Genomic DNA, 27,665 nt, shown 5'->3' with positions numbered 1-27,665 from the left:
GGGTAAGGCGTGAAAATTTTCTTGTGAAGTGCTTGGCGCATCCGACGATCTCTAACATGATGCTTCACGCAGCCACCCCTTCCTCTACAGAGTAGACACCTTTCATATGCAATCAAGAGTCTCTGGGAATGCTTTTCGCAACGTTTAGGTGTTCTTGGCGTGTATTTTAGAGGCAATGGTAAATCTGCTAACCAAATATATATCTCTGCGGGGACACATGTTGATGCCGCAGTGGGGTTTAGTGGCAACACCGTAAATTCATAACGTAAGGTAACTGCTAATACTGAGATATTATAAAGTTCATTCTAGCGAGCAGACGGAAGTAATGTATGTACAACTGTCTAATACGTCTAGTGCGCACTCGACCCCCATATACAATTTCTAAGACCCTTTGCTTCAAAGCTTTACGAGCTGGCCAATTGAGTATGTGGTTGAAGTCTAGACGCCGAGCCCGTAGGTCAACACCAGATCAGCAATGATTATGCAATAAGTCTAATGTGAAGCAAGTAGGTCTGCCGAGCTTTGCACCTCGTTATGCGAAAACAATATGCCCATGAATTTTACCATCTCGGCAGCTGCAATCGTCAGACTTTCTTCCTCATCACATTGGGATAAACTCACCGGTAATGCGCCTGACGGTCGTGTCATTTTCATCGACTCCATTGATGCGTGTATACTCCAGGACCAGGTCGACACGCGATCGTCTGGCTTTCTCGTACAGGGCCAGCCGAGCCGGAATCTCGTGGACTTGGGTCCCAGCCGGGAGCAGCACCGCTAGGGATACCGCATCTTCAATGGCCATGGCACCTCCTTGACCCATGTCTGTTATCGTTAGTTTATACGATGACCTTAATAAGATGAGGCACCTACAAGGCTGGAATGGGTGCGCTGCGTCGCCCAGTAAAGCAGAGCATCCTCTCACCCACGATGGGAGAGACTTCATATCGTACAGCTCCCAGACCTTAAGATTCTCGTCCGCTGCGTGGACGAGCTCCCTGACTTCCGAGCTGAACTCGGAGAATCCAGCAATAAGAGCATTCTTGTTTCCGACCGCCTGCCAGCCTACAGTGACTGTTAACGACAATGCTCAACCTGAACAATCGGCAATGTGCATACCTTCAGCGGCATCACCAGCTTCGGCAGTGGGAAGGAAACCACATAGATTGAAGATCGTATTGTCAGAGCAGGGATAGGCCACGAGTCGGCGATCATCCCCGGCCCATTCGATGAACACTCCGGGATCGCGCACAGTTTCCTGAGTGGCAGGGAGATGGCGCAGCTTCTCTGTCGGGAGAATCCATCGGAAACACGACTTGCCAGCCGGGAATGGAGGAGGGGGTGTCTGTCCGATCACCTCACGGACGACGGACTATATGTGGTGAGTAGACACTTAATGAATACCAAGTGGTGGTGCATACATGCAGACCGTCAGCTCCAAGAAGAAGATCTGCTTCATATCTCTCGCCATTGTTAAGAGTCACAGAAGGGCGCGGGCTGTCAACATCAATGTTGACGATCTTGCAGCCCATGTGGAGAGTGGCTGTCCGGATGGCGCACTGCTTGAGGTAGTTGTGCAGGTCGACTCGATGGACCAGATACCATTCCTGGTTTGTTAGTGAGTATTGTCCCAAGACATGTATGGAGGACATACTGCTTGCCATTTCTGCCGGATTTCAGAAAAGTCTTTCAGGTACTTCAAGTTTCCGAATTGGTCATATCGGTGAATCTATACCGTCAGTAGGTGTGCAAATATCAGGCATCGCCAGGTATACCTGTTCCAACAAGGTGCCACCAAAGTCTTTGGGGTTAATGCCGAGCCAGTTTAGCAGAGCAGTGCAATTGGGAGGCACATGGATGGCGGCGCCCGTCTCCCGGGCAAACCTGGATTTTTCGATAATCTGCAGTCCTCAGTACATCTTTCAGGAGTCGATGCATGTATAGAAGCAGTTGACGTACCACAACTTGATGGCCTTGTTGGCCCAAAGCAATGGCAGCCGTCAATCCCGCAATGCCGGCACCGACGATAAGGACCTGCAGCGGTCGGGATTCCTGAGAGATGGTCATTGGATAGATACAATGTTTTAGTGTGGTGCTAAATTCCTGGTGAAAATAGTAGTTCTATCCCTGCTTTCTGAACAGCTTTAATGCAGGGTGAAGACATCCACAGCATGTCGGAGATGAGGACTCGGGGAATTGCTCGGAGATATGGTATCCGGCGGAATCTGCTATTTTGTCCTGTCCTATAAAGCTCGACACGCCAAAAAGAACCTATACTCACAGCGTTAAATCGCTCGTTCCATGGTTGCTCCACCGGGCCGCCGATCTTTCCTCGATACCGCAGTGAATCCATGGATCCGTCGCTGTCCAAAAGTATTGCCCCCGCCACGCGGCTCATTCTTTTTCCTGCCACCGGGACCCTTTGGGGTGGACTGATCCAGGGCAGCGCTTTAATTGGTATTCAGATGAGAGCCAATGCCGAAATATTCTCTAACTACGCAGTGTTTATGCATGGAACCAGGGTGAAAGTTCCGTTGCGGGAACAGGGTCCGACCCTCGTCCATGCTCCTCCAGATCTCACTATCGCTTCCAAGTCTACAGGACAGGAAAATGTTGTCTCATCTCTAGTACTTGCCTAGAGGGTAGAATCATTAGGCCAGCCAGTGCACCTGTCTATCATTCAGAGTAATACAAAACGGCGAAGCAGTGCTTTACATTCCACTTTGTAGCATTTCGAATCCGCCAGCCACCGTAAAACTCGAGGATACAAAACATATCGTGAACTAAGACTTAGTATCCTCAACATGAGTCGAACCACCCCTCTCGGCATCTGCCTCCTGTGCCTTGAAATCGGTTTTATCGATCACTTCCATCTCAGCATGTGTCGCAGGGACGGTAGCATTTGGATCCTCCCGGTCCCAGCTCTTGTTCAAGCTGTTCAGCGGCATGAGTGTCAAAGTTAGAACCAAGCAGAAGATAACCTGATCGAGTTCCTGTTAACACATCATAGTCTAAAACACGCGTAGAAATTGAGTTACTTACAATCCCCACAAGGATCATCTGCGTCTTCGCATAATCCGGTGACCCGTCCGCAGTCGGGAACCGCTCTCCCAGCGAAGTTTCGATCGTGGGTGCGATCGACGAGACCGCATTGCCGATGTTGTACGCCACCCCAGTAAAGGCAGCTCTGATGCCAGGATGAGGGCACAACTGCTGCAACAGGTTTCCCAAGTTACCGATCGCAGCACCGTAGAAGAATTGCAAGAAGAAGGCTCCCAGAGCGAGAAGTCCCCATCTCGTGGGCAGCGTCCATAGTGGTAACCACGGAGCGATAAGCAGTCCTGCGATCGCCGCCACCCATTTGGCGCTCACTTTGTGCGAAAGAAACCCGCCGACCACGCCGCCCAGGATACCTCCAATCTGCAGAATACAGGTTACCCATGTCTCCTGTAGAATGTTCAGCTTGCGTTGGCTGACGAGGAAGGTTGGGTAGAGATCCATTGTGCCGTGGCCCATGGTAGCCAGACAGGAGGTCAGGCAGCAGGCGTATATGAAGGCCTTGTAGTGATAGCGTAGCACGTAGGCGAGCTTCTTATGGAACGGAAGGTTTCCTCCCACAGCTGCGCGGGAGTCTTGAACTGGTCCGTTGGCGTGTTCTTCGTCTTGAGTGGCCGGAGAGGCAACGCTATAATATGGGGTCACCGCGTGAAGGATGGCGATAGGGACTGTCAAGCCGGCGCAAAGCCAGAAAAGAGAGCGCCAACCGTAGCCGTCTTTCGAAATGGTGAGTAGTGATCGAAGGAAGGGGAAACTGTAGGCTTACTCATGGCCAGATGCAAGCCCGATGCAAAGAGATAGCCGGACGAGAAGCCTTGCTGTGTGAAGCCAGCCACCACACCACGGGACTTTTCCGGCACTGCTTCCAGCACCGTCGCCATGGCCAACCCATATGTGCCACCGTATGCAACCCCTGGGGAAGTTAGCACTGTCACTGTCAACCCTTTCAGTATCCATCTGCAACACCCACCAAAGAGGAACCGGAATCCGATCAGCTGGGGAAAGGTCTGCGAGAACCCCGTGGCGACAGTGAAGCCGCACATGAGAATCAGGTCAATGAGCATGGGAATCTTCCGCCCGTACTGATCAGACAGGATACCAAAGATTACTGCTCCCACGGCACGGGACAGCATAGTAGTGGTATTGGCTTCTGAGACATTGGTCTCAGCAACGTCAAGAGCTTCCGCCACGGTGCTGAGAGTAAATGGGAGGGCATAGTATTGTAGAGAGCCCAGGGTCCAGCACGCCCAACAAGCCAGCCAGATTAGCGCCTGGACAGGCTTCATGTGCAGCGTGGAGCCGATCTCCCTGGGGAGGGCGGCGAGGGTGGCAAGGATGTTCATGATGAAAGTGGACAGAGAACTTGAGGGAGTGGTCGAGGACAGAATCGAAACCTCCCTCGAGTGAGGCAACGTTTATACCTCAACCTGGGACACCATACTTGGCATCATCTTGGCATATGGGGAATCCTAGATGTGCGGGGGAAGACGACATAGAAAGGGTCTAGCAGCTGGTTGGGTTTTGACCTTAGCGAGGTGGGTTTAACATGTATCTCCCCTCATCGTTCGCCAATCGCCAGCTTCAGGCGCTCACCGAACCGGTTGCACAGTAAGATTGCGGCGTAACTGTGCAGACACCATGACGATCGTCAAGCAGATCTAGTGATGCAAGTCGGCTGTGAAAGCTTTGACCGACCGGAAATATCTAAGCCCCCATCGGTGTTTCTGCTCTTCGCCGATATCGAGCCCTAGATGCTCGATATCAACCAACCGATTCCCCTTCGTTCTGAATGACAGTCTCACTGTATCGCGCTATCATGACCACTAATTTGTCGCCACCACGACGTGGTATGATCATATGCCGATCCCCCAGTTCCCCAGTTTCCATCTAGAAGGGTTATTCTAAGAAGCAGGCGTCCTGCGGGGGTTGGTTGTCCTTGGGATCCAACAGAATGGCACGACGGACAACGATAGTCCGCACGACGGCTGCGGCGCCGGTCCGGGACGGGCAGATGGAGCATCAAGCTCCAACCAATGAAGCATCCATGCGAAGTCAGCTGGTAGCAACATATATGTTGGTCGTGCATGCATATCTCGCTTGGGATGGACCGTTGCTTCTTCATTCCAGCTTAGGCTGCCCAGAATCACCGCAAGTTGAGCTCGCGTCTGCCTCCAAGTTGATAAGACTTATTCCGACCATCTGTCCGGTCTGATCACTCATCCCGCTCACTTACCATGGCCGAGATCGTCCCTGAGAACGCGTGGGATACCCATATTCATGTCTTTGATCCCAAGAATTTCCCCTATGCCGTGCCACGCTCGTACACGCCCCAGGCCGCTCAAATGGCTGAGTATCCGACGGTCATCACGGGCTGCAGGAACATCGTGATCGTTCACGCCTCCATGCAAGGGGTCTCACCGGCCCCATTGGTCGATACTCTGTCCAAGCAGCAAGAGATGCCCGGATACACTCTCCGAGGCCTGGCAACCATCGACCCTTTCACCGTCACCGATGAACAGCTGGACGCGTTACATGCCGCTGGAGTGCGCGGGGCGCGCTTGCACGAGATGGCCTGGGGCCACGGCAAACAGAGCGGTGGCAGCGACATCATCAAGAAGGTAGAAGCTCTGGCCCACCGGCTGGCCCGGTTGGGATGGGCTATTGGCATCTTCTGCCCTGTCAATGCCTGGGCTGCCATGGCGGAGACGATCCGCAATATGGATCCTCGGATCCAGATGGTGGCTGATCATTTTGGGGGCACGTTCCCTGGAGAGGAGAACTCTGCTGAGTTTGCCACGTTCCTGGACCTGATCCGGGAAAAGCGAGTCTGGGTGAAGGTCTCAGGCTTCGAGCGACTGTACCACGGTCACGAAAGTGGCATGAAGGCCATCGAGCCCATTGTGAAGGCAGTGATCCAGGCCGGTCCGGATCGCATCATCTTTGGCACGGATTGGCCTCATACGCAGTTAGGAGTGACACGCAAAGGCAAGACTGACCAGCAGCGGTTGGAAGAGGTGGAGGGATTCCGGGAGGTCGACGATGCCGGGCATATCCGGACATTGCGTGAATGGATCCCCGATGAGGAAACCTGGCAGAACCTGTGGGTCAACAACCCAGCCAGATTGTTTCAGTAGTTCATGGATTGAATTTCCCCGATGACGTCTTTTTATGTCGACACGAGAAATCATTGCGTGCTTTGCTCTTATCTCTTTATCTTCTACGAATCCGATCGCTGTATAGCTATGTAGCTTTGATGAAGTACTACTTAAAAACGTAGAATAGAGCATCTACAGTTTGCTAAGAGAAAATGGCAAATTCTATGGCAATCTTTATATGTAGAAATAATGACACTATAGGATTTAACGTACGTCCGAGCACTGATAATGAGATAAAGTCACATCTGGGTTCTAATCGCCGGATCGCCGATCCGAGCCCGCGGGGTGGAATAGCCATGGATAGCCGGGCTGCGGGGACGGGCCTTTATTATAAATCCAAATTGCCAGCTTCCACATCAACCAGCACATTCCATGCAAGCCATCTTCCAACCACAGAGCCACGATGTCTGATAAGTCCAGTCTTCTCATGTTCGGTGCCACTGGCACCATTGGCAAGTATATTATCGAAGCGATTGTCAACGCCCGGGATTCCTTCGGTCGCATCGCTATCTTCACTAGCCCCAACACCGTCAGTAGCAAGGCCGACGAGCTCAATGTCCTGCGTCAGAAGGGGGTCGACATCTTGATTGGTGATATTGGCAATCGCGAAGATGTGCTTAAGGCATACGCAGGTACATTACTGCCGCAATCCACCCTTCCATTACATATGCACCTTGATCTAATCAACTACACCAGGGGTGGACACCGTCATCTCCGCGCTCGGTCGTGGAGCCATCGCAGCTCAAATTCCTCTGATCCAACTGGCCAACGAAACCCCCAATATCAAGCGCTTCGTGCCATCTGAATATGGCACGGATATTGAATACAGCCCCGCCTCACAGCACGAGAAGCCGCACCAACAAAAACTGAAAGTCCGCGCAGCTCTTAGAGAGGTCCGCAGCACCCTGGAGTACGCCTACGTGGTAACTGGACCCTACGCCGATCTCCCCTTTTTCTTGGGTCGGTCAAGCAATTCCAAGGCAGGCAGTTTCGATGTATTGGCTAAGAAGGCTGTCATCGTGGGAAATGAGCATGGCAGAATTAGCGTCACGGCGCGTACAGAGTATGGTGACCCCTGGGCTGATCTTTATCTTCGTGATTCGATATAGCTAATGAAATATAGCGTTGGTAAGTTTGTTGTGCATGCACTCACCCATTGGGAAGCCGCTCGCAACCGCGCACTCAAAGTCAACTCATTCACCACCACCCCGGCCGATGCCTTGGCCGAGTTTGAACGCCAGACCGGTACCAAGTGGAGCGTCGAGTATACCTCACTAGATGAGCTGCGGGCTTTGGAGAAGGAGGCGTGGGAGAAGGAGGACCCCGTGGCTACGGTCTACACACTTCGGCGCATCTGGGCGGAGGGAGGCACACTGTATGAGCGCCGGGATAACGAAGATATTGGCGTGACAGAGACGAGAGGCCTGCAAGAGTTGGTGGCTGACTCTATCCGGGCACAAATCGAGGGGGTCCCAGCGAAACATTGAGTTATGGCCAGATATATGCTTTCCATAGGATGTATTGTTTGTATCCCACCTGCTCCCATGCCAGATAATGCTTGGTCATTCGTTTGCCTTCAGATGAACAATCGGTGGGCATATTCAGGAAATAGCTCCGGAGCGGTAGATAATACTCCCCTGTGTAGAACTCACCGGGTCAACCCGAATAATATCGCTGGGCCAACTCATTAGCAGGGCTGAAACTCCGTAGATGGCGCCAGGGCATTCCTTGGGAGCCTTGGGACTTCACGCGCACTGGCCGAGTGGCAGATTTCTTGGCATCTTAGGAAGTACCTCACGTCCATGTCAGAAAAACTGCCCTCCTTGTTGAATACGACCTAGTTCTTGGTCGAGTCGAAACACCACAACCCGCACATCAATAAGCGGACTTCAGCACCCTGTGTGTATATACCTCCGAGACTTTGCCTGGTGATCATCCGAGAGATTATTTGAGATGAATTTTGGTCCTTGGCATTCCCTAGCAGTTGCAAACGTGTCTTGCCGAATTCGATTGGATAGTGAGGCGGTATCGGCGATGTGGGGGGACGCTTCGAAGGGAGACAGATGCAGTTGTTGTTCTTCCACACCTCTAGCCAAGTCTCCAGCAAAGTTAGGGATCACGGGGGTGGGGGCAAGGGAGTATCTGGCTATGGTGAGGCCCAATCAGCAGCGTACCAAGAGTGCTTAAAGTCCGTATATGTGGCTTGGTATAGTCTTGGTGTGATGACACTCATCCTGGGTAGCCGGGAGTTGTATTGTATCCATTGTGACAACTTCACACTCCCACGGCAACCATTGAAACTGCCATATCGCACAGCTTGGCCGTCAATAGCTAGCGACCTCATGGACGCCTTTTCATTGTCATACAAAGGACTGTCGCGACCTCTCTAACGGAATATAACCCTCCGTGCAGCTTCTCGCGTACACAGGCAATGCTGGTGCGAGCTGCATAGAGACGCAGTATGACCGCAGTGCTACCTCCGGTGTGACCTCCTCGCCTCGACGTCTCAAGCGACGGGGGATCTGACCCTCTGGCGAGTGGGGATAGTTGTGGATCGGGGTTGAAATGTTGTGATCAGTTGATAACCGGGAGTTTACGGACCGAAATGCTCCGTTGGTCTAGTCTAGAAGAGGCTAGCATTGTATGGGCGTCGTCCTCGTGACTAACTGGCCAATAAGAGTGTGCTTTGGGCTATTACTCAGCGGGACATCCCCTCGTCCCAAAGAGGAAGGACTGGAACTGAGTGACAACCCTCATTTCGACTTCAACATTTACCCCCTGTTGAGCATACTGTGCGGGAATGTCCAAGCTCTGTATCTCGGGAAATACCTCGCTTAATTCCTTCCCCTGCACGGTCTTCCCCGCAGATTTCAGATCAGTCATTGCGTCATGCTGGCTGTGCCCACAACTAGCTCCTTTTGGCTGCCCCAGATTATCGGCTCCCTACTGTCTCTGAATTAGCCCGTCCTGGCCACGCTGCTTTACTGTCCGTAACCCCCTCTCATTTCCTTCTGACTGCTTTTGTTTCTCCGAGCAAGGTCGGCCATGTGCGGAAATGAGTCCCAAGCGCCAGTCTTCTCCGACCACCCCCCGGGCCTGTCAATTCTGTCGCGTCCGCAAGATCCGTTGTGACAACGAGAAACCCACCTGTGGCTCCTGTCAGCGTCATGATCGACAGTGTGTTTATGTGGTCGACCCACCCCGCCAGAGGTAGGTGTTCATCCCACCTGGATGCCTCTCGCCATCCATGGCTGCAATTATCTTGCCACGCCTGCGCTGACGCTGCTGCCCCAGGCCGTCGCGAGCTCTCATCAATGCCGCTCACCGCCAGAGGCGTGCGGCGGAGAATGTAATCATTGCTCTGAAAAAGGCTGATCCGGTTGCTCGAGCTGCTATCCTGGATTCGATCCATGTCAAGGACGGCGTCCTGCAATTGCCGGCATCATTGGCCGGCCTCGGTGCCAATATCAACGACCCTCCAGTCTCCCAACCCACCCAAGCCTCGGACAATAGCTCAAATGTGTACAGTACGCCCAATGACGAATTGAATGATAGTAGCTCCGAAGACGAGGACTACGATCCCACCACCTTTCTCTCCCACGATGAATGCGGCACCGTCGGCATCTTTGGCCCGTCGTCGGCGTTGCATGCCCGGAGCCCCCTGGGTCTAGCCAACAGTGCCAACTCACGACCTGCCGCAGAGCCGGATCGATACCAGCTTATCGCCGAGGCTGCCCTCCAGCGCCAACGTGAACCTGATCTGCGACGTCTGCCCACCATTGGAGGGATACCGTCCGAGTTGGCTCTGCATCTGCTCGATCTGCACTGGAACCGGCAGCATCACACATTTCTGCTGACCTATCGCCCCGCCTTCATGCGTGACCTCGTTACTGGCGGCCCGTACTGCTCAGACTTTCTGCTTAACGCCGTCTTCGCTTGTTCGAGCAAGTTCTCGACCCGTGTTGAGGTGCGGGAAGATCCGCAACGGCCCGAATCGGCTGGCAAACGGTTCTTCGACCGCTGTGATCAATTGCTGGCAGAACAGTCGCTCTTGACTCATTCGAGCATCCCGACCATTGCCGGTTTGATCATGCTTGGTAGTACCTTCAATGCGCGGGGACAGACTTCCAAAGGCTGGCTCTATACAGGATTCGCCCTGCGCATGGTATACGACCTTGGCCTGCATCTGGATTGCAAGGAGGTTGCTGCCAGTGCGGAGGATATCGAGGTTCGGCGCCGGGTCTTTTGGGCGGCCTTTATATGTGATAAACTCCAGAGTTTGTACTTCGGACGTCCCTTCACGATTCAGCTGCGTGATGCACATGTGTCGCGAGACTTCATGGATACCTTTGAAGAGAACGAGTTGTGGATGCCATATATCGATCCCCTGAAACCAGACAGTACTGCTCGTTCTCACATCCCCACGCGCATCTACTCCGTGACCGTTTTTCAGCAGCTATGTTCCCTGTCCAAGATCATGACCAGCATTATAGACCGCTTTTACATGGCTGGTGCCACTGGAAACAAGACTCGCAAGCATCTTGAACTTATTGACCGTCGTCTGGAAGCTTGGTATCGTAAATTGCCGGCAGAGCTGCAGTTTGAGCCCTGGGCAGATGATGGCCAGTCGCCGCACGCCACTGTAGCACCCAATGTCATTATCTTGCTAACTACCTACAACGCCCTTATTATCTTACTCCATCGTCCGTTCATGGGTAGCGGGCATCTGCGCTCCGATGATCCGCCCGCGGACTCCTGGGAGCGTTGTGTCACAGCTGCTCGTAACATCACAAGCTTGGCGCTGGCCTATCGAACAGCCTACTCGCTACGCCGAGCCAACTACATGCTCAGCTACGCGGTCTATGTAGCCTGCACCATCCATGCGCGCAATCCAGCTATTCGGGAAAGCACACGTCGGAAAGAGGCATCGTCCCCGCTAACAGTGTGTCTGCGTTGTCTGGACGAGCTGGCCATCCCTAACTGTGGCGTATCGGCGCCATCTAAGATTATTCGCCGGCTCATGGAGGCCAACGGCATGTCCATCCAAACTGGTAAGCACTGCACAGTCTTCAAGAAGTCTTAAGGCCACTAACGAAGTTCAGGATGTGACCCGGCTATTCAAGACCCATTCCAGGTAGACATCAACTTAGACTTTCAAACCTTTCCCGGTCTGGACTTCAGTCCTGCGCGACTGGATCATGCCAATCAGATCTCTGGCTTCCAGGACTTCAATCAGGACCTGGACCTGTTGTTCGGGTTCATGAATGAGCCCGATGTGTCCATATCCTCCATGTTCACCGGGGTTGTACCCTATTAGCGACGTGTATATAGACCACATTTCGAAATAGAAATTTGGGGCTCAATAGATCCCATAAAATACATAACAACATCAAAACATCACATCATAGCACAGTAAATTCATTCCAACACTCTCGGATCCTCCTTGACCACCTGGTCATAATACGGCTGAAACGCCAACCACATCTTACTCGAGTTCCCACTCTTCCTATGCGTCATCTCCGCCTCCTCTTTGTTGATGTATACCTTCTCCCACCCCGGTCCGGTCGCCGCATTGGCCATCATCTGCGCATGACAGCACCGATCGAGGGCAATGAACAGGAAGGCCGCCTCATCGACCGTTCTACCGCAGGTAATCATACCGTGGTTCTGCAGAATCACACTGCGGCAGGTTGGACCGAGGGCCTTGGCAATGCGAGCCCCTTCTTCAGTGGAGAGAACGGTGCCTCCGTAGCGAGGGTACACAGCCAGATCGTTGTAGAAGCGCAGGGCGTCCTGATACAGCATTTCAATGGGCCGCGCAAAGCAGGAGAATGCCTTTCCGTAGACGGAGTGTGCGTGGCATGCGGCATTCAGGTCTGGGCGAGCTTTATGGATTTCACTGTGGATGGCGAATGCGGGTCCATTGATGGGATGCTGGGCGCCTCCGGGGAGAACTTCGCCATTCTCGTTGACGAGGACGAGGTCAGAAACTTTGATCATGGAAAAGTGCATGCTGAGTGGGTTGATCCAGAAGTGGTCTATTGTAGGCTTTGTTAGTGGGTCGTTGGGTTGCAGAGGGAAACACGGTCACTGACGAGGATTTAGGGGATCGCGTAGCGAAATATGTCCAGCCACTCCCTCGTCAAATCCCTGCCGGGCAAAGACACGGAAGGCCACGGCCAAATGCTGTTTCTGGTATGCCCGCTCATCTCCAAGGTTGTTGAAAGTCGGGGGCGAGCGGATCACAACCTTGCCCTCTTTGTCGCCTAGGAAGTGTACATCGTCGAAGAACTTGTTGGTCGAAGCTGATCCATTGCCGTGACCGTTCTGAGGGGCGGATTCAGTGACGGTGGTGGTGGCCATCGTTGGGGTCAACTCGTCAGTAGTATCGGATTATATATAGAGTCTGTACACTCAGAGGAGGTATGTATAGACAAACAGGGTTAGTCGAAAAGAGATAGGACCCAGGATTAAATGCTTAGACAAGTCGATCGACTGGCCCCGAGACTGACGTATCTTATACCCTATCCACGTGTCTGTTTCCAGAAAGCATAGAATCTCCGTGTCAGTGGTCATTGCTGGGTGAGCCAGTCGGCGCGGTAAATCCAGCGACGGAGGATTGTTCTCCGTCGGACGGAGGTGTAGATCCGCCTCGGAAAGTGGCAAGTAATGGTCCATTTTCAACTCGACAAACTGTTTGTCTTGTCCCCGCAAGTGATGTCAGCGGGGATGCGTTCGATCCAGCGTGTGCGCCATTACCATTATTATTTCTTCCTCGCACTGGTCGTGTGGTGTGTCTATCAAAATTGCTTTCACCCCTTTACACAGCATCTTTACATCACAGCGCAATCGTCAACATGAAGGCAGTTGGGGTAAAAAACGGCAAAGGCAATGCCGATGCTCTCTTCATCGAAGATGGTGTGCCTGATCCCGTTCCGACAGGCAATCGCATCCTGGTTCGCATTAAGGCATTCGGTCTCAATCGCATGGACATAATGCAAAGAGAGGATCGCTACCCATACCCTTTATTGCCCGAATCGGGGAAAATCATGGGAGTGGAGTTTAGTGGAATTGTAGAAAAGAAGGGGCCCGATTGTGAGCTACTACATTGATCATTGCGAGACCATTGGTTGACAGTAACAGGCTCCGGGGATTTCCAAGTGGGAGACAAGGTGTTCGGTCTTGCATACGGGGGTGCAGTAGGTGATTATTCACACCTTTCATGGAATTGCAGTTGACATGATATAGTATGCACAAAAGATCGCTGTGTCGGAAAAGATGCTCATGCATCTTCCTTCTACACTGAGATTTGAAGAATCTGCTGGTATCCCGGAGGTAGGATTAATTACCCTCACTGCATTCACTTCCACCCAACTGACCAGACAGACCTCTTTCACAGCTATTCAGGCCATTCACCTAGTCGGTAACCTTCAACCTGGCCAGTCGGTGCTCATCCATGCTGGTGCCTCTGGAGTCGGTCAATCTGCTATCCAGATCGCCAAAGTCGGCGGAGCATCGAAGATCTTCACGACTGCTGGGAGTGACGAGAAATGCGATTTGTGTCGCTCCCTTGGAGCGGACTTTGCGGTCAATTATCGCTCCGGAGAGGACTTCTCAGAAGTGGTCAAGCGGGAGACAAATGGACGCGGGGTGGACCTGATCGTGGATCTCGTAGGACGGGACTATTTTCACCGGAACATGGCCTCGGCAGCCATGGATTCTCGCATGGTCCTGGTTGCAGCTTTAAGCGGGAGCAAGGTGGATGACTTCGATCTGCGTGCATTGCTCAACAAGCGAATCTGGCTGATGGCTACAACGTTGAGAACGAGAGCTGCTGATTATCAGGGACAGTTGCGTGATCTTTTCTCTGAGAAGATTTTACCCCATATCAAGTCAGGCGAGGTGAAGACGACGGTGGATAAAGTGTTTCCATGGACTCAAGTATCGGATGCTCATAAGCGGTTGGAGTCGAATGTCAACGCTGGGAAGATCATCTGTCTGGTTAATGACGACTGAATAGATTTCACGTATAGCTTACAACTATGGTCAGATAGGTGATGTGTATATAACTGCCCGTTGTACTCATGACACAATTACAAGAAACGTTAGCTGAGAGCGACACAAACTCTGAACTGGATGTTAAGCTAGAAAGGGAGATGAAGAGACTTAAATGAAACTGGAAGCTGTACGCAAAGACTGCTGGCAGAAGCATAGCCTCATTACTCATCGAAATTTGACCACAAATCGACCGTCGCCCTCTCCTCTCTCGAGTGCCTGCAGACACGCCCCGATGTCCTCCAATCGCACCTCAACAATCATAGGTTTGACCCGACCATCACATACATACTGCAGTGCCTCGCGCGTATCCTCCATAGTTCCTGTGCTACTGCCAGTAAGGCGTACACCACGAGCCACAAAATATTCAGGACCGATAGGGAAGTGCATCTTGTTTGGTGCTGGAAGGATATCAGTACATGTGGTGGCAGGGATGCCTCACGTAGCTTACTGATCCCAATGCAGACTATGATCCCCATTTTCCGGACGTATTGCAGGGCCTGTTCATAAGCCCTACTACTAGAGCTAACCACAATTACTCCATGAGGACCTCCATCAGTAACACGGATGACATCTGCTGTGAGATCCTGCAAAACGTCCGTTAGCCACATTCTGCCTAGGCTAGCAGTCTGCGTACTAGTGTATCCATGAAATCAATGTATAAAGTGACACCCAATTTGCAAGACAACTCCCGTTTACTTGGGCCTGTGTCAATTCCAAGAACCCGCAGCCCGCTCGCTTTGGCGTATTGTATTGCCCTGGTCGGAGGTTAGCGTTCATTAATCCATGGGATCATGTTTGAAGGACATCTCACAAGTGGCCCAGTCCGCCTCCAGCTCCAATAATTGCTATCCACTGCCCAGAAGTGAGGCCGGTCGTACGAATAGCTCTATATGCCGTTGTGCCTGAAATTCCCGCTATTATTTAGCATCAACACGCTCGCATGGGGTCTTCCACTCATACCAGCACACAAGGTCGGCGCGGCTTCAGTTGCAGGGATATCTTCAGAGATGCGCATCAGATATTTCGAATTGACAATCGTGTATTCTTGCATATTTCAGTTATGGTCAAAACTTGTGGTGTGGGTTTGTGATGAGATAGTACCTCCCCAGCATCCCTCAACATCCTTTCCACTAAGCTTTCTCGAGTCGCATAGCTGCTCGTTCCCTTCATGGCACATCTCGCAATTCCGGCAGACATCGAAGATCCACCGATGAGCGACTCGGTCTCCCAAGCGCCACTCTGAAGTGTCTACATCCGGCCCGAGAGCAACAATACGCCCAACACCCTCATGACCACAGACGTCGACCTCCCGTTGAAGGTAAGGAATACTTCGTTGCACGAGATGTAAGTCTGTCGCGCAGATACCGCTCGCTTCAATTAATACCACAACCTCCGAGTCATTTGGTATTGGCAGGGGGCGCTCTTCAACTTTGATATGTTGGGTATCAATGCATACAGCCACTTTGCGAGTGGCTGGGATATCAGTACTCATGTTAAATACTGCTATGTCTGCCCAAATATGCACCTTTCTTTTTTCTGGAAAGATATCGGTATCAAACAACCTCGTTAGAAGTCAACCCTCGAGTTGTGAAGAGTTCTTAAGTGTTGTAGGGAAGCAGCCATCCGCCTGACATGGAGCCGAGGAGTGCGGGGTCTCCACAACTGCTGGCGTATTTCACGTATTGCATCGGGGACGAGTGACCGACAGTCAATAAGGTTGCGAGGTTTGGTTGTGACAGCCGGTGGCAATTTGGGTTGAAGAGTATACATCGAAAAAACATGACCGTATAATCCAAGTCTTGGGAATCATGTTGTTAGTTGCCTTCGCTACATGGAAATACCTGGATATACTGCGTTGGACGAAATCTACGCACCGAGCCTATCTTGGTCATTCAGTGGTCTACCGAACGAGAAGTATCCTTTGTTCTTCATTCTAGTGACATGTCTTTAAACGTCTAGAGATGAAAGGGTAATCTGCGTATGTCATTACCTAAGTCCATCGACAACTCCCTGACATTATAGCACAGCACTTCTGAAACGTGGCTCTGCAGTGGCCTCTTCCATCTTTTCAGCATCGTGGCTGAATAACCATCCTCGGCGAAGCTCGTATCCCCAGAATATTGGACTAGACGGACTGTCCTGTCGCATAAGCTCATCACGCCGGCACTGCTCCTCACCGTCATCAATGTGTAAGATGTATTGGTGCTCTCGCGTCTTAGACTGAATCAAAGACGCTCTAGGTTTGCGGATACGCTCATAACGCTTCAAAGCACTGGTGATATCGGTACCCTCGGCCAGAGCCCTGCGAATTGTGGCAGCATCCTCAGCTGCCTGAGCAGCTCCTTGCGCCAGATACGGTAGCATGGGATGGCAAGAATCTCCCAAGAGGCAAGCCTTGCCTGACGAATGGATCCACGTGGAAAGGGCCGGAAGGTCGCATAATCGCCACTTCATAAAGGCCTTTGTCAGACGACATAATTTCTGCACCCGGGGCTCCCAACCGGAAAATCGGGCGCAAAGCTCCTCGTTATCACCCTCTACCACCCAAGTCTCGTCTGTCGTCTCTCCTTTCGATGTCGCACACACTACTATGTTGTACAGCTCACCATCCCGTATGGGATATCCGACGAGGTGGGCATCTGGCCCGCACCACGACGTTGTTGCCGGGTGCTTAATGAGACCAGCGAGATCCGGGTCGGCCAGAAGATCCTGACCAGGTACGAGGATCCGATATGCGACGTCTCCAGTGTCTCGAGGACAGTCTGGCTGACTTGTTAGGAGAGGTCGAGCAGTGGACTTGATACCTATAAGTTCCATCAGTCCAGTCGTCCATCAATTTGGGCAGAAAAGCCTACCGTCCGCACAGATGATGAGATCAGCCATCCATTTCTCGGTTTCTGCCGTGATAGCCATTGGGACGTTGAAGTCGTAGGAGGTCACATGTCGATTCTCATGAACGACCACTCCAGCTTCGATTGCGGCCCCTAGTAATGATGCATGCAAATCGGCTCGATGAACCAGGTAATATGGTTCACCATGACGTGGGACCATGTCCTCGAATTCGATCTTCGTTATTGTCGAGCCGTCTTCCCAGCGCAGGAAATGGTATCCTCGACAAAGGCATTTTCGCATTTTGTCAAAATCGATCCCCCATCGGCGGAGAAGACGAGTGCTGTTGGGTGGGATGCGGATACCCGCACCAGCCTAATTGTTCGCGCATTAGCTCACTTTGCTCAACGAAGAAGTGACCGGCTTCATTCTTGCCTCTTTGAACTCAGGAGAGGCATCAAGAAGAGTTACTCTGTGTCCATCTTGCCGCAGAGCCAAGGATGCAAACAGACCACCGAGTCCAGCGCCCACGATAAGAATGTTCAAAGCTTCAAATTCCAGAGACATTGTAAGGTTACCAGGGCATCCCACCGTGAGCTTCTACAGTATGTATCTGTTGTGGCCTTATGAAGCATGTCATGGGTCAGTTATTGTGAAGAACTGCAGCACAGATCCGCGTCTCGGACTCGAGTCCTCGGACCGGGGATGTATGCATCCGGAGTCAATATGTTACCCGAAAAGAAAGACTGCAGCATTTGCGCCTCCCAACTGTGGCTGTTCTGCCAAAATTAAGAGGTCTACAATTCTGTCAGCTGACATTTGCCCCGGCTGTGACACACCCGGATCAAGTTACCAAGTTGCTGCTAAGAGAAGAATCTGTGCTCTCTCCGTCTCGCCTGCTACCGGGGACATTCTGCGCCTACATAGCTATAGCGCTGGCAAAGCTAGTTTGGGATTCTCGCTTCTTAGCTGCTGGAAGTGCAATAACTGTGGGTACGATCTCTCAGAGCTTTGCAAAGGAGAGAAGATAATTGAATATGCCTGGTTTTCTCTCTGAGCGTCGCACCCGCTGGCAACGCCTGGCTAGGTGTTACAATATGGAAACCTACAAGTGCCCTTTAATACTATTCCTGGACTGTGGTGCTTTTTACCTGTGCTTTTTTATCATTGGACTAGGGTCAGCCAAGCTGCTTTCAATCTTGATACCTCTGTTAAACTGAGCGCTACCGCCGTGAGCCGATAATCACTGGTTCAGCGTCTGTTGGGGGTATTTCTCGGTGTGAATCAATGCTACGCTCATCTAGTGAGGGCTCAGAGAAGACTATACTTGCCATGCAACATCACTGGTTTGACCGTACAGAGCCCGAAGGGTGTCTCCAAGGCAGCTTGTTGACTTCTAGTGCGAAGGCTATGCATGTCGATGGATTTTCATTCACTTCTATTCTGGTTATAGTATAGACAGGGGGCAGATTGACTGCGTTTTCTGTTCATTATAGATTATATAACAAAGACGGTTTTCTTTTCTCTGTGAAGTCATCGTATTTTACACATATATATACTCCTTTCTTTCTGTTCTTCTCGTCCTTCCCAAGATAGGAGTGAATATATGTTTATATTATTCTTTGGAACCAACTCTGAGTGGTGTATCAGTGTCCAACATGACAGGTGCCAGTGAGCTTTCATGCCCGCGTCGAACATACTCAAGAGCTCGATTCCCCAGCACATGATAATGTAGAGCCCAGCGAAGTGTTATCTGATGATGGCAGCAGTAGTGGTAATAACTACCACCGCTTGGACACCACCATGGAAGCTATGAGTGGATGGGAGGCCATCCGAGGCTCCGGCTACATGTATCCGCCGATCCCCCTCCCTTTGCCGAGCGAGCTCAACTGTCATATCCTACAATCGGGATATCACCCACCACTTCGAATACTGTCTGCGGATCGATTCTTCCTGAACAAGTCTATTCCCAAGGATGGAGAAACGTTTAGCCAGCCGTCGCGTTCCTGATGAGTTGCGGAAACGTACATTCGCGAGCTGTGACACCTGCCGGAAGGCAAGTGGCGACCTTATCCTGCCTGGCTTACTCTTTTCCAGTGACAGTTATGCTAACTAGGATGCTTTAGCGTCGTTGCAAATGTATCCGTCGCGGAGGCTCAGATGAGGACTGTGTCGCTTGCCAACGATCTGGCATCCCGTGCGTATCCAGCTATCAGCGAAAGACACGATTGTACGGAAGTGTCGAAACCATCCGCGATCGGTATGCCGGATTGATCCTCCCTCAATCTACTGTATAGCCGACTAATAATATTGTAGGATTCTTTGTCTTGAGGCACTTGTGAAAGGGACATTTCCGGGTGAGCCCATTGATAGTATCCCTGCTCTGTTGGAGCTGGGCCGGAAAGCCGGCTATGAAATGCCCAAGCTAGACCTCCCACAACAGACCGGGTATGCGCAACGCGTTGAGCCACTGAGCCCAGAAGGTGCTGATCAGATTCTGACGCATGATGGCAATGGTAGCGATCAACATGGGTGTATTGGGACCGGCCAGCGCCCACCGCAGCTGGTCAAAGACAGCCGGGGCCATAGTCATTACATTGGGCCGTCAGCATCCCTTGCATTCTTTGCTGATCTTCGCAGCCTAGTATCGGAGCAACAGCCGTCCTCTTGCTTTGCTGCAGATACTTTGACGGAGTCTCTCGAGACTCGGCAAAGTTCTAGTATGTTGTCAACGTCAGCTGTTGATACAAATCTGGCGCCAATTGCACGCGACCAAGAATCATCCCGTGTCAAGGAACAGCTGCACAAAATGCCCCGAGATCGTCTGCTGGCAATAGTGAATGCTTTCTTTTACTCTGTGAATGCAGATTTCCCACTTTTGGACCGGGGATACTTCTATAACAAGCTTGAGTCCTACATCTATCCCATCAGTCATACTGAGGGATTGGACGATGGTTGGGTGGCCTCTATCCATGCTGCTCTCGCCTTCGGCTGCTGGATCCTGGAGGATGACGCTAGATTCGATGCCGATGAACTAACCATGCTAAAACCTCGCTGCTGGAACCTCGCTCGAGGAGCTTTGGCCAGCTTGTTGACCACATGTACAGTCTCTAATATTCAAGCTCTTTTGCTTATGGCACTCTTCCTGCACAACAACAATGATCGGAATGCAGCGTGGACCCTAACAGGTAGTGCTGCGAGAATTGCAATTGCGTTAGGCTTGCATCGAAGCGATATTGATGAGAGCCTTCGTTTAACTGAACAAGACTCCCGAAGGCGAGTCTGGTCTACATTATTTACGGTTGAGCAATTTCTCTGCTTATGTTTGGGACGCCCAAGTGTAATTGACGGTCGGGAAGTAACCCTGGGACCTGCACCCGAAGAATCTGCTACTGCATTCCCCAGTCATCCTAGCCATCACCAGGTGGCCACTGACCTTCAACGACAAGTCAGTCGACTCCGCGATGCGATCGCTTTCTTGCATCAGCCTGCTTTCCCTGTATCATCAACTGATACGCCGGTCACTGATCCAGTATCGCTCTTGACCGGGCTGAAAACTTGGGAAACTAACATACCAACTTATCTCATTATACCGTCTGCTATCTTGGATTCGTGCACCATTCCCCAAGCGGCAGTTCTGGAAGCGTTCGTTTCTGGTTATCCACCGGCTCAACTACGGCCAACGGTTCTCCTCCATTTAACCTATAATAATCTCGTTATCCAGCTTACGCGCCCATATTTGCTTACAGTTATTTCAATGAGTCGAAGGCATAACCCAATACAACAATACCCTTGGGCTACACCTCATGATACTTGGAAAGACGTGCAAAAGAGCGCTGAATATCTGGCCTCCAGTTGTGTAACAGCAGCGATGCGGATTGTTAACCTTCTCATCCTAATTGAACATGCCAACAGGGTCAATGGAAAAACTAGCCTGGACCTTTTCTATGGGTACTCGGCTGGAATGGTTCTGCTCCTCCGTCAGCTGTGGGTCATGCCCCGGGATCTTCCAATGTCTATGTGGCAGCTAGAAGAGGCAGCCCAGCGTGATCTTCGACGTCAGGTGACAAGGTTACAGTCCCTAATGCAAGAAAACGCGGAGTGTCCGACCATGCAGAGGTTTAAGTCAGTGCTTCAAAAGTTCGACGAAGCTGTTCTTGCGAGCGGGCAACGGATGCGAAGTGAAAATAATGAAGTTGCATCTTTGGACGTGGCGCAGGAGGGAGGCATAGAACCTTTGTCGACCTCACAGCTCCAAATTCCTAGCGTCGATGGGACTAATAGCGACCTATATGGTACAATGTTAGGTAGCCCAAGCCTGTGGCAAGATTCCCTACAGACGATCACCCAATACAGTCTCGACTGGAGCAACTTTGAGCAATTTCTTGGCAGCATGAACGTGGCATAGGATCCAATGGCTACGTGGCTACTCTGAATGAAACTTCTCGAGATGGCAGCTTTACGTCGTGCAGACCTCGACATCAAAACCATATTCATTCTGTCAAGACTGCGCTCACTGATCCCTCAAACCCCAATCCATCAAACATGTCATTTCCCCCAATGTGCTTAATCCATTCATGATCACTACTGAACCGCAAAGTCCTGCATGCGACACGGACTTCATGATTACTGGTGATCTATCTTAGGCATCCACACAAAAGTTCAGTGTCATAGCCCGGCGGATTTTCTCTCCTTCTTTGATGAAATCCTCGACGTTGTGTCGTGCCCTGGCCCAATGCTCCCTGTTGAACTGGCAACGATGGTTGACATAGTCGATCTTGACTTTGACAGATCCTCTCTCATCCTCCCCGCCCTCTTCGTAGACCCGGAACATTGTAGACTTGACCACTATGACATCCTGTTAGTGGCTGCGTCACCGGAGACGGTAATATCTGCCTACCAGGATTTTCCCTGCCATCAGCACACACTTCCACATTGGTGAAATGGTACTGCTGCATGTCGTCTTGCTTGCGTGCAGCAATGATGCGGTTGATGATGCGCAAGACAACGCCAAACTGTGCCGGCAGGTTTTCCTTGGATTCCAGCCGCCCGCGCAGCTCCTGTTCGACCTTCTTGTTCATGCTCTTCTCATCGGTCTTCAGCTCAACGGTAAATTCCTTCTTGTCGGCTTCCACCAGCCTTCGTGGCGAAATGTTAGAAACCACTCCGAGGAAATACACTCTCAGCATGGAAACTCACCAGGATTCGTGCTCCTTGCGCAAATACTGGATCGCCTTGCTGCGATAGTCGGTGCGTCTGACGCGCGATTCGTTGTAGTCATCGGTTGGCAGATTTCCCTTCTGCATCAATTCATTGACCTGGGATTCAGCGCGCCCAAGTTCAAAGGCGTTCCAGGTCTCCAGGTCATGTCTCAACTCCTGCACTGCCTTGCGATGCTTGTCGGAGACCAGCTGATTGTAGTAAATGAAGAGGAGACTAGGGGTGCCATAGTCACCAGTCACATCCACTCCCTCTGGAGCGCCCACGAATTTGTGTCCATTATCACCAGACAAGGGAGACGCGTCCATTTTTGGAAACCTCCTGTAGACAAGACTGTGGCCGGATATATAATCAGACAAGGTTTCCTATGATCTGGGAAAGATGCTTAAGCTGTCGATGGATAGAATTCTAGCATGGCTTTTCAGTGGGCAATGACTGGGCTTCTTATAGTTTCGTGGTCCTGACAACAGAGGCGTTATGTTTTGTAGTGTTCTAAAGCCTGTGTCAATGGCTAAGCACTCATGTTACCATAACTTACTTAGACTACAGATAGCAGCGGTTCCTACGACATCCAAAGTGATGCAGATGCGTAAGACTCCGCTGCATCCGACATCAGATTATGCTCCCCATGCGCCCAACGCAAAGCGATGTTAGCTATTAATCGATATCTCAGGTGCTTTGGCTTTGCCTGACTTACCTTCGGGCACTTCATTGCATCGTGGAGCAGATGCAAGGTAACTCTCAAATGCACGCATATTTTTCACGTACACGAACATGGGCTTTTCTCCGGGTCAGAGAAGGGTGTTTCAGGAATTGTTCATTCTATGTTGACATTGCACATTTTACATGGAGTCCCAGCAAGTACACAGGATCCTTCTTAGTTTAACTAGGTTCCCACTTATAGTTATGGATTTACGTACGGTGGGCAAAATTATCCATAATTTTTGGAAATCGATAGCCGCTTCAAATACCATTCCGACAATGGCATACTTCCACGGAAATATGAGCAAGTGCCATCGTAGAGAGATAGGTGCGTTGCTCCTCACACACGCACATTCCACGTCCACATCCAGTTTGTGGCTTTAACCACGATACAGTGCAGCCAATCTTGTTGTACGAGATGTACGCAACGTAACAAGCTTAAACGGCACGATGGGGTAAGCCTTGGCACAGACATCCTCGGGCGACTCAAAACAGCTACTTTGTTACGTGGAATGGAGGCCCAAGCTCACCATGGCTAGTCATGATGGCTTCATCTGATGCACGGAGTATAAGCAGCTGCGACATGACAGATTCCTACCACGTCAACCACAGCGCATCTCAGCTACGACCCTAGCAGACAATCACAATTCTGTCAGCGTTGTCTCGCAATTCGCATCAGATCGCCGTCAGCATATATCCAACAAGTGCAGACGATGCAGGTCCACGCTCGAATAGCCATGGAAGCGCTCTCTTGGTGAGCGAGAGCCCAATGCACATTGCATGCTCATTAGTGTACGATTCTCATGATGACGCTACTGTCATACTCACCAACACTTAGGACTGTAAGGCACTCTTGTCTCATGGTCAATCTTTACACTTGAAGTTGACGAGCCATGTGGCCAGACGGACCAAGTCTATCGAACATGGTCAACCGGACTCTATAATCCAGATGAGTCACCCCCGTCATCCTTTCATCGCAAGGTCTGCAACTATAGTCCACCATGAAGCAACAATATGTGAAATAGCCAGCCTCTTACCAAATCATTGAAGCTGTTATCCCTAGCTTCATTGCATCAGCTCACTGTATGAGTCAGGCACACGTCATGATGCGAAAGTTATACTATAATTGGGGATATTTGCCACCGGTGCACGATGGACACTGTCAAAACGAAGATAGTCACCGATGGAAAGGGTGGGTCCATGGACAAAAGATCGTGCGTGAGGCTGCAAAGAGCTTGCTCGCTAGATATGAGTCAGGGCAAGATGGGAAGCGCGGCCGATTCCGGGGATCCGCCAGAAGGGGGCACGTGGCATGAATGGGGGGGAAATGGGATCCAGGCCCATTTGGGATCATGGCTAATTTGGCTGGAGCTGTCACCGGTCGGCAAACCAGTCAGATGAACGAGTCAGATCGGCTTCGCGAGCTTCTAGAGAACCTTCGATTTCTCCAGGTTAGGTTCGACAAACTAGACGGGAGGCAATGCCGGAGTGCTGCCAGAAAGCTCCGAAGAACCGGCAGCGGCCATGCCTCAGACACAAAAACTCTTAACCCAGTTGGGAAAGGCCTCCGTCTGGCCACCAGCCCTAACCAAGAACGCCGAGGGAAAGAAGGCGGAAAAGTGGAAAACCTTGAGAATGGGGAATCTGGAATCCGCCACCGCGACGCTGCATAAGGTTTAGTGGCTACGACTCCCCCTGCCGGCCGCCGGATTGCAACAGGAAGAAAGAGGGGGCGCAAGTAGTATTTCCGGGGCTGAGCTTAATTTGATCCTCATGCTTCCCCCAGGTCCGGTGCCGGACCAGCAAGCATTTGCGATATCTGGTGATTCCTCGTCCAATCAAGGTGTGAAAATCGCGCAGGATGTTCGTCGATCATCTTCAGATGGTCCCTGGACGTTTTTTTAGCTTAAATAGAGGCATTTTGTGCCTGAACGATGCATGGTGCGACCGGTGGAGCCGTGAGGGCGAGCAGGAGCCCGATGTCGGAGCAGGATTCTGCGGGCGGCAAAGTTTGTGTCACACCAGCAGAGATTGCATTAAGTCGGCCTCTGATTTGCCAGGGCGACCCTTCTATTAACTAAGAAAAACCTCCTCGTCATGCGTCAATGCTTTGCAGACTCTGGCCATATATGGTTGACGCCCGCATCGTGCGGGTGTGCCTGGGTTTAGTTCCGCTACTCCCTTTACCTGGTGCTGTTGCTGCTGTCGCTGAGACTTTGAGAGATTCGAGACGGGTGCTTGTTCAACACTTTATATCCCATCCATCTCACTCACCCTGCTCGAGGAGTCGGCCTGTCAACCAACCCATCCCTGAAGAGCAATCATGTCGACATTGGACGTGAAGGATATCGAGACTGGACCGGGTCGCCGGGTCGAAGAAGATGGAGGCATGTGGGAGAATGATATCGTGAAGACACCTTCCGTGGAGAAGGACCCCTTTGGAAATGAAGCTGTTGGAGAGGTTCACTATAAGACTCTCGACTGGTGGTACGTTTGGACCCCGTGAACTATATACTATCGCACCGTTTATATGAGACGGCATATTCTCTTGATGGCGAAGACTGACAAACTCTCTCGTTTATAGGCAATCTGGCATGCGTATGCTACTCCATCTTGATATGGTCTTTTCTAATCCATGTAACTAACCTTGATTCTTTGTCTGCAGTGATGATCGCCGAGACTGTGTCACTGGGTGTTTTGTCTCTTCCCGCCACCGTGGCTGAGGTTGGCTTGATCCCGTAAGTAGTATATGATTTCGCACCATCTACATCGTCACCCAGTCTGTGGTTAATCAGTTATGCAATCAGTGCCATCATCCTCATCGTCGGCATGGGCATCATCGCCACTTACTCTGGCTATGTCATTGGACAGTTTCGGGCCAGGTATCCCTTCATCCACAGCATGGCTGATGCCGGTGAAGTCTTGTGTGGCCGCTACGGTCGCATGTTCACAGAATTCGCTCAGCTGGTGTTCTTCATGTTCGCGTCTGGTAGTCACTTGGTGACCTTCACTGTCATGATGAACACACTTACCAATCACGGAACCTGCTCTGTCGTGTTTGGTGTCGTCGGCTTGGTGCTTTCCTTCGCCTGCTCTCTCCCTCGTACCATGAAGAACGTTTCATGGCTGGCTGTGACTTGTGAGTGCTTCATCCTGTCCATCCACAGCCTCCTATTGTGCTAACTCTGTAATCCAGCCTTCATCAGTATCTTCTCGGCCGTCTTGATCACCATGATTGGAGTCGCCGTTGAACACCCGCACCCTGCGCCCATGCAGCTCACCCGCTCGACTTCTTTCGTCAAGGGCTTCTCAGCTGTCACCAACATCGCTTTTGCCTACTGTTCGTCTTCCATCTTCCCGTTGTAATCGGTCGCATCTGAGTACTAACCCCTGGTCCAGGCGGTCACCCTGCCTTCTTTGGTTTCATCGCCGAGATGAAGGATCCCAAGGACTTCCCCAAGTCCCTCTGCATGTTGCAGGGTTTCGAAATCGTCTTCTACACGGTCGCATCCGCCGTCATCTATCGCTACGCTGGTCAGAACGTCACCTCCCCCGCCCTGGGCTCCGCCGGTATTGTCGTCCGCAAGGTCGCCTATGGCATTGCCATCCCCACCATCGTCATCGCGGGTGTCGTTCTGGGACACGTTGCCATCAAGAACGTCTACGTCCGCCTCTTCCGCGGTACGGATGTCATGCACAAGCGCAGTGCCCTGGGTGTCGGTGCCTGGATTGGACTCGCTGCGGGCTACTGGATCATTGCCTGGGTGATTGCCGAGGCCATCCCTGTCTTCAGCGATCTTGTCAGCTTGGTCAGCGCATTGTTTGCTAGTTGGTTTTCATGTGAGTATTCCATGCATTATCGATATGTCCTTGACCCCATGAGTTGGTCGCTAACGAATTTTCTAGTCGGTCTGCCCGGTGTCTTCTGGCTGTACATGTACTGGGGCAACTACTTCACCTCTGTCCGCAAAACGCTCCTTACCCTCGCCAACTTGGCCTTGTTCGGCATTGGCGCCACCATCTGTGTCTGTGGTCTCTGGGTCTCCGGACTCTCGATCTCCAGTGACAGCTCTGGCAGCAGCTTCTCCTGCGCCAATAATGCCTAATTCGGGTCATGAGCTACTGCCTCCTCGTGACTGGGTTGTAAATATGTATAGACTTGTATTATAGATAGACCTTTTTATTTAATATACCCCTTTGCGTTTGTTGTTCACCACTGGATTCGTACATGTATGCTCAAAATTGACATGTACAAGCTATTTCCTAGTACTGTTCCCAAATGTCACTTCACTAGTTCTATCTCCATCGATATCAACGTGATTTAGTAGGCCTCTTCTCTCCAGGCCGCGCTTTCTGTGATGCTGCCAATGCAAAGTCAGTTGCGACTGCTCGATTCAGCACATTATCCACAAAAGCTGTCCATATACTACGATCGGAAATTGCTACGTACTAGTAATTTGGGGTTATTTCGATTCGCAAGCCTGCGTAGTAATAACACCAATGTCAGGCAAGATATGAGGATGAACCCACTAGTACTTGTGGTATCCACTTGAACGTGTATTAAGTTGGATTTGAGTATATATAATCCTAACGGGCACCAATAGATGCCCGTTGCATAGTACCCCATACGCTCCAGAAAAGCAAACG

The 27,665-nt window shown here is 51.3% G+C and overlaps 13 protein-coding genes across 13 annotated transcripts; 7 read left to right on the top strand and 6 right to left on the bottom strand.

Moving 5' to 3' along the window:
• Positions 1 to 601: 601 nt before the first annotated feature.
• On the bottom strand, positions 602 to 2,064 carry BO85DRAFT_380025 (FAD binding domain protein; the record flags this gene model as incomplete). Its single annotated transcript, XM_025656363.1, has 7 exons — positions 602 to 822; positions 871 to 1,062; positions 1,117 to 1,369; positions 1,419 to 1,604; positions 1,652 to 1,726; positions 1,773 to 1,898; positions 1,957 to 2,064. 7 exons carry the CDS (start codon positions 2,062 to 2,064, stop codon positions 602 to 604), a joined length of 1,161 nt encoding a protein of 386 aa, XP_025512001.1.
• A 716-nt stretch (positions 2,065 to 2,780) lies between these two features.
• Positions 2,781 to 4,397, bottom strand: BO85DRAFT_502690 (MFS general substrate transporter; the record flags this gene model as incomplete). Its single annotated transcript, XM_025664209.1, has 4 exons — positions 2,781 to 2,978; positions 3,040 to 3,770; positions 3,821 to 3,967; positions 4,025 to 4,397. The coding sequence occupies 4 exons, from the start codon at positions 4,395 to 4,397 to the stop codon at positions 2,781 to 2,783; spliced, it is 1,449 nt and encodes a 482-aa protein (XP_025512000.1).
• Positions 4,398 to 5,277: 880 nt separating this feature from the next.
• On the top strand, positions 5,278 to 6,188 carry BO85DRAFT_502687 (amidohydrolase 2; the record flags this gene model as incomplete). Its single annotated transcript, XM_025664208.1, has 1 exon — positions 5,278 to 6,188. Exon 1 carries the CDS (start codon positions 5,289 to 5,291, stop codon positions 6,186 to 6,188), a length of 900 nt encoding a protein of 299 aa, XP_025511999.1. The 5' UTR covers positions 5,278 to 5,288.
• Positions 6,189 to 6,583: 395 nt separating this feature from the next.
• On the top strand, positions 6,584 to 7,835 carry BO85DRAFT_404178 (isoflavone reductase family protein). Its single transcript, XM_025657262.1, has 3 exons — positions 6,584 to 6,841; positions 6,906 to 7,272; positions 7,333 to 7,835. The coding sequence occupies exons 1-3, from the start codon at positions 6,613 to 6,615 to the stop codon at positions 7,694 to 7,696; spliced, it is 960 nt and encodes a 319-aa protein (XP_025511998.1). The 5' UTR covers positions 6,584 to 6,612; the 3' UTR covers positions 7,697 to 7,835.
• A 1,150-nt stretch (positions 7,836 to 8,985) lies between these two features.
• Positions 8,986 to 11,609, top strand: BO85DRAFT_452471 (nitrogen assimilation transcription factor NirA). Its single transcript, XM_025660828.1, has 3 exons — positions 8,986 to 9,419; positions 9,504 to 11,260; positions 11,312 to 11,609. The coding sequence occupies exons 1-3, from the start codon at positions 9,265 to 9,267 to the stop codon at positions 11,524 to 11,526; spliced, it is 2,127 nt and encodes a 708-aa protein (XP_025511997.1). The 5' UTR covers positions 8,986 to 9,264; the 3' UTR covers positions 11,527 to 11,609.
• BO85DRAFT_502682 (aldolase) lies at positions 11,506 to 12,730 on the bottom strand. The gene is made up of 2 exons (XM_025664207.1): positions 12,305 to 12,730; positions 11,506 to 12,247 (listed from the first exon to the last, which is right to left on the bottom strand). The coding sequence occupies exons 1-2, from the start codon at positions 12,570 to 12,572 to the stop codon at positions 11,628 to 11,630; spliced, it is 888 nt and encodes a 295-aa protein (XP_025511996.1). The 5' UTR covers positions 12,573 to 12,730; the 3' UTR covers positions 11,506 to 11,627.
• A 336-nt stretch (positions 12,731 to 13,066) lies between these two features.
• On the top strand, positions 13,067 to 14,225 carry BO85DRAFT_379730 (NAD(P)H-quinone oxidoreductase; the record flags this gene model as incomplete). The annotated part of the gene is made up of 3 exons (XM_025656351.1): positions 13,067 to 13,304; positions 13,353 to 13,408; positions 13,458 to 14,225. The coding sequence occupies 3 exons, from the start codon at positions 13,067 to 13,069 to the stop codon at positions 14,223 to 14,225; spliced, it is 1,062 nt and encodes a 353-aa protein (XP_025511995.1).
• Positions 14,226 to 14,319: 94 nt separating this feature from the next.
• BO85DRAFT_452467 (zinc-dependent alcohol dehydrogenase) lies at positions 14,320 to 15,918 on the bottom strand. The gene is made up of 6 exons (XM_025660827.1): positions 15,369 to 15,918; positions 15,228 to 15,311; positions 15,079 to 15,169; positions 14,902 to 15,022; positions 14,716 to 14,851; positions 14,320 to 14,665 (listed from the first exon to the last, which is right to left on the bottom strand). Exons 1-6 carry the CDS (start codon positions 15,757 to 15,759, stop codon positions 14,433 to 14,435), a joined length of 1,056 nt encoding a protein of 351 aa, XP_025511994.1. The 5' UTR covers positions 15,760 to 15,918; the 3' UTR covers positions 14,320 to 14,432.
• A 365-nt stretch (positions 15,919 to 16,283) lies between these two features.
• On the bottom strand, positions 16,284 to 17,663 carry BO85DRAFT_379922 (FAD/NAD(P)-binding domain-containing protein; the record flags this gene model as incomplete). Its single annotated transcript, XM_025656360.1, has 3 exons — positions 16,284 to 17,071; positions 17,123 to 17,471; positions 17,496 to 17,663. 3 exons carry the CDS (start codon positions 17,661 to 17,663, stop codon positions 16,284 to 16,286), a joined length of 1,305 nt encoding a protein of 434 aa, XP_025511993.1.
• Positions 17,664 to 18,754: 1,091 nt separating this feature from the next.
• Positions 18,755 to 21,772, top strand: BO85DRAFT_502666 (fungal specific transcription factor domain-containing protein; the record flags this gene model as incomplete). The annotated part of the gene is made up of 4 exons (XM_025664206.1): positions 18,755 to 18,767; positions 18,817 to 18,912; positions 19,251 to 19,356; positions 19,413 to 21,772. The coding sequence occupies 4 exons, from the start codon at positions 18,755 to 18,757 to the stop codon at positions 21,502 to 21,504; spliced, it is 2,307 nt and encodes a 768-aa protein (XP_025511992.1). The 3' UTR covers positions 21,505 to 21,772.
• BO85DRAFT_491332 (uncharacterized protein) lies at positions 21,739 to 22,624 on the bottom strand (the record flags this gene model as incomplete). The annotated part of the gene is made up of 3 exons (XM_025663709.1): positions 21,739 to 21,944; positions 21,997 to 22,235; positions 22,296 to 22,624. The coding sequence occupies 3 exons, from the start codon at positions 22,622 to 22,624 to the stop codon at positions 21,739 to 21,741; spliced, it is 774 nt and encodes a 257-aa protein (XP_025511991.1).
• A 1,581-nt stretch (positions 22,625 to 24,205) lies between these two features.
• BO85DRAFT_522945 (uncharacterized protein) lies at positions 24,206 to 24,776 on the top strand. Its single transcript, XM_025665305.1, has one exon. It carries the CDS (start codon positions 24,335 to 24,337, stop codon positions 24,689 to 24,691), a length of 357 nt encoding a protein of 118 aa, XP_025511990.1. The 5' UTR covers positions 24,206 to 24,334; the 3' UTR covers positions 24,692 to 24,776.
• Positions 24,777 to 25,106: 330 nt separating this feature from the next.
• BO85DRAFT_404163 (uncharacterized protein) lies at positions 25,107 to 27,230 on the top strand. The gene is made up of 7 exons (XM_025657261.1): positions 25,107 to 25,505; positions 25,603 to 25,616; positions 25,684 to 25,756; positions 25,814 to 26,157; positions 26,215 to 26,358; positions 26,418 to 26,858; positions 26,925 to 27,230. The coding sequence occupies exons 1-7, from the start codon at positions 25,342 to 25,344 to the stop codon at positions 27,122 to 27,124; spliced, it is 1,380 nt and encodes a 459-aa protein (XP_025511989.1). The 5' UTR covers positions 25,107 to 25,341; the 3' UTR covers positions 27,125 to 27,230.
• Positions 27,231 to 27,665: the final 435 nt, after the last annotated feature.

The sequence above is a fragment of the Aspergillus piperis genome (genome assembly GCF_003184755.1).
Source record: "Aspergillus piperis CBS 112811 unplaced genomic scaffold BO85scaffold_20, whole genome shotgun sequence".
NCBI lineage: Eukaryota > Fungi > Ascomycota > Eurotiomycetes > Eurotiales > Aspergillaceae > Aspergillus > Aspergillus piperis.
Note: the sequence above shows the minus strand (reverse complement) of the source record. Positions and strands in the feature narration are given on the sequence as shown.